The following is a 7862-nucleotide window of genomic DNA, read 5'->3' as shown; positions in this document are numbered from 1 at the left end:
TCTAGCTCCTTTGAGGCTATGATCTATTGGCTTCTGAGCCCTCTTCGTGACACATGAACAAGTGGCGTCTTCTTCGGCATTTATCATCAGCAACAACATCAAGGGATATCTATCATCAATCTTCAGCAGTGCTCTTCAAATCAAAAGATTCTATTTTCTTATGGGGAGAAAATTTTATTTTCTTATGGGGAGAAAATTTTATTTTCTTATTGGGGAATTTCATTGTAATAAAACGTATGTTGATTTTTCAATCCACATACATTTGAGTGGGCATGTTAGAATATGTGAGATCTCACAGTCTGATTGTGTTGAATTCACACCGTTGGATCACCCTGGTGCTAGATTAGGCAAGTGGGTTGAATGCGGTAACCTAGTTAGATTAGGGAGCTAGCTTAAATTAACAATTAGGGTAATCTTAGTAGGTAGGATTTCTAGAATTATCTCTTGCCTTGGTTATGTTTATTTCTGTCTATGTTTATCTTGTGTGTGCTCTGTGCCTCTATATAAGCACACTTTGAGATCCATTGTAATTCATTCAAGAATATTAGAAATTCTCTAAAATTCTTCAGAATTTCTATTATGCAAAATAATTAAAGATTGCAGCTAGAACTTAAATGCAAGCTTCCCTCATAGCCACAAACATATCCTCTTTGGAAGACCATCTTTGTACTTAAAAGAAAAATGGTCACTCTTTTTGTACTTAATCTTCCTGCGAAATTATCCTTCCCATACCCAAAATCCCTCTGGAAGGAAGATTTGGGTTAGGAAAAGTGTAGAGGACGGGCTTTGAGAATGTCAAGAGAGGAAATGTAAGTGCATTGGTGTGTTTCTAAGTACAAATGCGGATAAAACTATCCCTTTGTCTTGTAGTTTTGGCACACCTTCACCATTGCAAGGGCATTCTTTGCCTTATGTTTGTGATGTCTCGTAACTATTAGATCAAGAAGTATAGATAAATGAGATAAGCTCAATCCTCATTATTGCCTTGGAATGTAGCTTCTTACTCTGTAAGATAGTTATTACCTCTAAAATTAGCGTGCTTTGAGTCTTTTTTGGTAGGTAAGCTGGGATTTAGCAGGGACCTCTACCGGTTTATTAGATAAAGATAAAGATGTTACATTAGGACCATGATACCACCCCTGACTCGGAACACATGAGGGAGGGAGATCTATAACTCGAAATAGACAAAATACATAGCACTAAACCTAAGAACATGATACCAACCAAAAAATTGGCGTGCTTGGACACTTGATTAGTGGGTCTTTGCAAGTTTGCTTGCATCAGTGATAAACCTATGCATACTTGCTTGAATTTAGCCAAGGTGATGAATCTCACCACAATATGGGCCAAGTGTTGTGGGGAAGACACCCTATGTGCACATGTTGAGCCAAATGATCAAGGTCTCCATTTTCTCCATCTTTTCTCCCACCAAGTTTTTAACAAAACAAGATTCGCGAAACCGACATCTATCAGATCTCTATTTTTTGCTTTTGGTTTACACGCCATGGCGAAAGATTTTCATTTGCTCTCATCATTCATTAACAACACAAAAGAACAAAACCAAAAGGACTATCAACATTCATTCAAGAACCAGAACATAATCCACTTCAACATTCATTCGAAAAACATAAAGGTCCTCTTCATATTTTTACTCCATGAGGTAGTCTGAAGATTTTAGAAGAAAGGACCCTCGTCTTTCATCTTCTACATATTATTTATAAAAAGCTAGATAAAGAACAGCCACTTTCTTTCAGTTCTCTGCGCCTTCCTCCTCCTCTTCATAATCCACTTCATTGTCTGCGGTTGCGTCCTGATACTGCTGGTACTCCGACACCAAATCATTCATATTACTCTCCGCCTCTGTGAATTCCATCTCATCCATCCCCTCCCCAGTGTACCAATGCAAAAAGGCCTTCCTCCTAAACATGGCTGTGAATTGTTCACTAACTCGCCGAAACATTTCCTGTATTGACGTCGAATTCCCAATAAACGTCGACCCCATAGAAAGACCCTTCGGCGGGATATCGCACACGCTCGATTTCACATTGTTTGGGATCCACTCCACGAAATAAGACGAGTTCTTGTTCTGAACATTGATCATTTGCTCGTCCACCTCCTTAGTGCTCATCTTGCCACGAAACATAGCAGATGCTGTTAGATAGCGGCCGTGTCGTGGGTCTGCGGCGCACATCATGTTCTTGGCATCCCACATCTGTTGCGTTAGTTCTGGGACGGTGAGGGATCGGTACTGCTGAGAGCCACGGGAAGTTAAGGGAGCGAAACCGACCATGAAGAAATGGAGACGTGGGAAGGGGATTAGATTGACTGCGAGCTTTCGGAGGTCAGAATTCAATTGGCCAGGGAATCGGAGACAGCATGTGACGCCACTCATTGTTGCCGAGATCAGATGATTCAAATCACCAACTGAGAAAATCAAGAAAAAAAAAGCAGATAAAACTAAGATTAGTAATTCTACTTGGATTTGCTTTGTGGGTTGTGTTGGAAAGCATTGCCAACTTATTTGCTAAAATTTACGAGAAAGCATCAAGTTTGCTCTGATATAACGGTAAGTAGTAGAAACACAGCAGTAGGATGGTGTGTCTGTGTGTATCTCTGGTGTAATTGTAAGTAGTGCTATGTTCAGTAGTTAAGATCGTTTTGTTTTTCTATGATGTAACTGGAAGCAGTGAAAACAGTTTGGGGTAGTGCCATGTGTAGGAATTTAACTGGGTAGAACTCACCGCTAAAAGCTAGCCATTAGAGGGAGGGAGCCCATTCCCTTATAACCCGCTTATCCGATGTGGGACTATTTGCTTTTGCGTGGAACCCCCAACACCATGTTTAGTAGTTGGGACAGTCTAGGAAACTATTATAGTTTGTATTTGTGTTTCACCAGTTCTTTGTTGTAAACATGGAAGATAGAGAATTCAGAATTATATAAAGTCAGTAAAGTTAATGATATCTGAGTTGCTCTGTCTAATCTATTTCTGTTATAGTTTTCTTTGTTGTGGGCTTAATTAGGATTTTGCTTACAGCTAGGAGTGGAGAGCTTGAGAGTTCTGAAACAGATGTCGTAGAGGGCTTCATTGTCCAAGACCATGCATTCATCAGCGTTCTCGACGAGCTGATGAACAGAGAGTGTGGCATTGTAGGGCTCCACGACGGTGTCGGAGACCTTGGGAGAAGGAAAGACAGAGAAGGTAAGCATCATCCGATCTGGGTATTCTTCGCGGATCTTTGAGATGAGGAGAGTCCCCATTCCAGACCCAGTTCCACCACCCAACGAATGACAAACTTGAAAACCTGCAAATGATCAAAGTAGAAAGCCCAACACACCAAAACATCAGCAATCAATTCGGAAGAAATTTAAACAAAAAAAAAAAAAATGAAAAATCAGCAATCAAATGGGAATAAATTCAAACAAAAAAGAAAAGAAAAAGAGTAACACTACAAACTTAAAAAGGAAGGCAAAAAAAAAAAAAGTCGTTGATTTTTTATGACTGGTTCCTCTGTTTGCACTACCATGTTTTGATGACCGCAGTAACTCACCTTGTCTTTTATTGTTTTATCAGCTGTCAAAGGTTATTTCAATTTGCAAAAAGCTCTCAAAAGCCAATTGAAATGGAAAAGACGATGTCATTAAGTGCAAGTATCAAAACATGGCAGTGCCAGCTCCTGACATCGCACTACAATGTTTTGATAACTGCATCAACTCACTCTGTCTTTTCTTATTTAACACTGTCAAAGGTTATTTCAATTCCCAAAAGCTCTTAAAACCCAATTGAGATAGAAAGGACAATGTGATTTACTGTGATTATAAAAAATGGATTTGCCCACTACTGATATTCGCACTACCAAGTTTTGATAACTTCACCAACTCACCTTGTCTTTATTTATTTAACCAGCTGCCAGCGGTTATTTCAATTCCCAAAAAGCTCTAAAAATCAATTGAGATGGAAAAGACAATATGATTTAGTGCAATTATCAAATCAATTCCCAAAAAGCTCTCAAAAGTAGGGGTGTCAACGGACCCACTTCGGATCGGATCCACCTATGTCTTAGTCACGATCCATTCAAATCCCTTATCGGTCGGATCGGATTCAGAGTGTTCTTTGGATCCTACTTCTTGTGTCCCGGTCACGATCCATTTCAAATCGGACCGTCCATCGGAGTGTCCTAGTAGGTCCTACTTACAAAACAACAAAAAATCTCGGCCTTCTTCATTTGAAATGAACTCAAAAACTTCCTCAATTCAGAAAAGAATTAGTTACTATATCTAATAATAACCCATGATTTTGATGAGGAATAGGATTTATTGTTGAAAAGAACTCCAATGTTCGAGAGTGCGCGACGATAAAATTTTTGAGTAACTAATCCTTGTTGAAGCAGAGTGGCAAGTTTACAGGAAGAAAAACCAATTGAGGATTGGAAGAAAAAATGGTGCCCGGAAAAGGAGGAAGTGGAAAGTTATAAGGTAAGTAATATTTAGTTCATTTTTATGAAAATACCCCTCTTTAAGTATTAATATAAGAAATATTTAGAGGGTATTTTAGTAAAAGGATTTCGGATCGTGACTATCCATCGGATTTTTTTGCCATTTCTTGATCACGATCCGAAATTTTTCAGGATCTTATGAAGAGGATCCATAATATGTCCATGGATCCTTCTCATGTGCCTAGATCCTGTTTATTAAGGTTCGGATTCAGACTGTCCATCGGACTGTCTGGGTCCATTGACACCTCTACTCAAAAGCCAATTGAGATGGAAAAGACACTGTGATTTAGTATAATTATCAAAACATGGCATTGCCCAAACTGATAATCACACTCCCATGTTTTGATAACTGCACCAACCCACCTTGTCTTTTATTATTTAACCAGCTTCCAACGGTTATTTCAATTCCCAAAAAGCCCTCAATACCCAATTAAAATTTTAAAGACAAAGTGATTTAGTGCAATTATCAAAACGAGGTAGTGCCAAAATCAATAGCCAAAAAAACAATCATCCGATTTCGAAATTCAAAAGCATAAAAGCCCAAAATAAAAAAACTAGAACAAACCCAACAAAATTCATCAATCAGAAACCCTAATAAAACCCATCATCCACCTTCAAAAACTCTAAAATAGTACATAAAAAAATTCCCAAAATCAGTAAATACCTTGCAAGCAATCGCAGTTCTCAGCCTCCTTCCTCACAACATCAAGTACCGAATCAATAAGCTCCGCACCCTCAGTATAATGCCCTTTGGCCCAATTATTCCCCGCCCCGGACTGTCCGAAAATGAAATTATCGGGCCTAAAAATCTGCCCGTACGGCCCGGTCCGAACACTATCCATGGTCCCAGGCTCGAGGTCCATGAGCACGGCCCGAGGTACAAATCGCCCACAACTTGCTTCATTGTAATACACATTTACCCTCTCAAGTTGCAATTCGGACTTTCCCATATACCGGCCCGTTGGATCTATCCCATGCTCATCACAGACCACTTCCCAAAACTTGGATCCGATTTGATTCCCACATTGCCCTCCTTGAATGTGAAGAATTTCACGCATTTTTACTCAACTATAGGCTCTCTCCCAGGGGTAGAATTGGAAATCGAAAAAGATCTTCCTTCTCGCTTCTGAGCTTGAGGGAGAAAATGGAGGTTTGTTTGTCCTTTATAGAGAAAAACTGAAAAATCTTGGTCACGGGATTACTCTACATTTGTTACAAAGATCAACGGTTGAGATCGAATGCCGGCCAGAATAGAGTAAGGTCATTTTTAATTTAAAATCGGAAGTTGAAATGCCCTTCGGTTTTTGATAAACACAGCCCTCGTGCCATTGCCTGTAGGAGGATTTTGTAGGGTATTTCGGGAACTTTTGAAATTGGGGTATTTTAGTCAGTTCACATGTCTTTTTAATTATTTGTAAATGTGTCTTGTCTAAAAGGATCTTTTGTCCGCCTGTCGATTTGCAGGCGCGCTGTTGAGATTTGAATTTTTATTATTAATTATATAATTAATTAGAAAATGACATATTTGCCCCCATTTTTTTCCCTTCCACTTCGTCGTAGTGTAAAAAGAGGTGTAATAAATACACAAAAAGGGGTGGCCAGGTGAAGAAAAAGGGGCGAATATGTCACTTCCCAATTAGTAGTATTAAGAGTTGTTATATGCTTCTCAATTCTCACCTAACAAATATTTGAAAGCTTAAAGTAGAGAGAAAAGTGGGACCCATTTGGGTGTGCAGTGTAATCACCAACAAATGGCGGGGCCCACTAGTATGACGCCAGCTGATTTAGTTGCTTCTGTATGGGCCCCACCCCACAACCCTAGCTTCATAATTGAAGTGTCGGCAATTTGCTTTACTCATGATGGGCCCACGATAAGTGGAATTGGAGGGCCCATCAAGGATAGGAAAGCACATCGATTAGGTAATAAGCATCTGATCTATGATAATTTACTTGTTCAATAACAGCCGTTGATCTTTTAGTTTTTCATATTTTGATCTAAGATCATTTTGGTGGTTGAATAACAATCATTGATTCTTTGTTTTTAACAACCAATGGGATTTTTCTATCTTGAAAATCCATGATAGGGCCCACCGAACAGATAGTCCAGCTAATTTAAGGAGGGCCCACAAGCAAGAAAAGCCCAGATGTGGCCCACTTGTTCAATGATTCAAACCTGATAAGCAAGGCTATGGATGGGAGGGTTAGAATCATCCAAAATGAAAATGAATCTTGATCCATGACCCATCATCGATAGCAAGGCCCAACGATGAATGGTTAGGATCATCAGACAAGTGAGGACTATAAATTGTGTGGTGAGGTTCTGTTTTCCATAACTGCCGCCACAATATCCTGTTCCAATTCTGATTCCCATTCTCCTAGAAATAGAATGAGAAAAAAAATAAAAAAATAAAAAAAATTAATTAAAAATTCAAATAAAAATTTCATTCGGAACATGACGGAATCAAAATACAAACATCTTGGAGTCGGAAACAAATTCCAGCATTTATCCCCCTCTAATTCTGCCCTAGTGTCATTTCCATGTACCCTCTTGATTCTGTTCATTTGTGTCAACCAAATGCTCAAGTCAGATGGAATCAGAATAGGATGCCGATTCCATCACTTAATTCCAGTAATCCAAGTGCACCCTGCTTATTTTCTCTAATTTGCATACATCAACCATCACTCTTTTAGATGATGCTACTCCCAATTTATTGCCATTTTGATATCATATTATTTATGGCAAAACTTTATATTATTTATGAGAATTCGTTTGCAGCAATGTTACCTGGTGTGTTGAATTGCTAGGTTTGGGCTTGCGTTGGCTATTCACAACTTTAGGCAATGTTTGGCAATCGAAAATTATTTTTATATGGAATATTAGCTTACTCCATGGTGAGAGGGTTGTAGGCATTGGAAGTAGAAATCAGCACCCAACAAGAGATGGATATGTGGCATGCGTGGACCCAAACACGTTTCAAATTGTACAGCCGTTATAGGATAATCTTGGAAACCAAAATTCAAGGAAAGCCAACCAATCAGGAGAGAGTCAAAGAGAGGCAACTTCCCTAATTGGTTGGGGACTCTTGCTCTATAAAAAGGGGATCAAGGCTGAGCCTTCAGAGAACTCAACGTTCATCTGTTGCCCTCAATGATTTAGGAATCGGAGAGCCTCCATAGAGTCCAAACTCCAGCCGCTGTCTAATATGCCATGGAAAACAGTTTCATGGTTGCCAAACATGGTCCAGACAGGAATTGAGCCTATAGCTTAATTGGTATGAGGTTTTATTCATCAACCAAGATGTCAGAGGTTCAATCCCAACTTACCTATCAAAAACAAAACATGGCCTCAGGCAAACCTAGAACCCATT

The 7862-nt window shown here is 39.3% G+C and overlaps 1 protein-coding gene across 1 annotated transcript; it reads right to left on the bottom strand.

Annotated features, from left to right (window-relative positions):
- Positions 1 to 1553: 1553 nt before the first annotated feature.
- LOC143863959 (tubulin beta-2 chain-like) lies at positions 1554 to 5648 on the bottom strand. The gene is made up of 3 exons (XM_077374768.1): positions 5159 to 5648; positions 3034 to 3303; positions 1554 to 2424 (listed from the first exon to the last, which is right to left on the bottom strand). Exons 1-3 carry the CDS (start codon positions 5550 to 5552, stop codon positions 1751 to 1753), a joined length of 1338 nt encoding a protein of 445 aa, XP_077230883.1. The 5' UTR covers positions 5553 to 5648; the 3' UTR covers positions 1554 to 1750.
- Positions 5649 to 7862: the final 2214 nt, after the last annotated feature.

The sequence above is a fragment of the Tasmannia lanceolata genome, unplaced genomic scaffold, assembly GCF_043159265.1.
Source record: "Tasmannia lanceolata isolate RefF3 unplaced genomic scaffold, GAP_Taslan_0.1 ptg000044l, whole genome shotgun sequence".
Lineage (NCBI taxonomy): Eukaryota > Viridiplantae > Streptophyta > Magnoliopsida > Canellales > Winteraceae > Tasmannia > Tasmannia lanceolata.
Note: the sequence above shows the minus strand (reverse complement) of the source record. Positions and strands in the feature narration are given on the sequence as shown.

Bases quoted from the DNA above. Each gene is read 5' to 3' on its own strand.
- LOC143863959 (XM_077374768.1), bottom strand. From the start codon at position 5,552: ATGCGTGAAATTCTTCACATTCAAGGAGGGCAATGTGGGAATCAAATC. The intron at 3,304-5,158 runs GTATTTACTGAT...GATCATTTGCAG, and splicing joins GAACTGCGATTGCTTGCAAG to GTTTTCAAGTTTGTCATTCG. The intron at 2,425-3,033 runs GTAAGCAAAATC...TGATTTTCTCAG, and splicing joins CAAGCTCTCCACTCCTAGCT to TTGGTGATTTGAATCATCTG.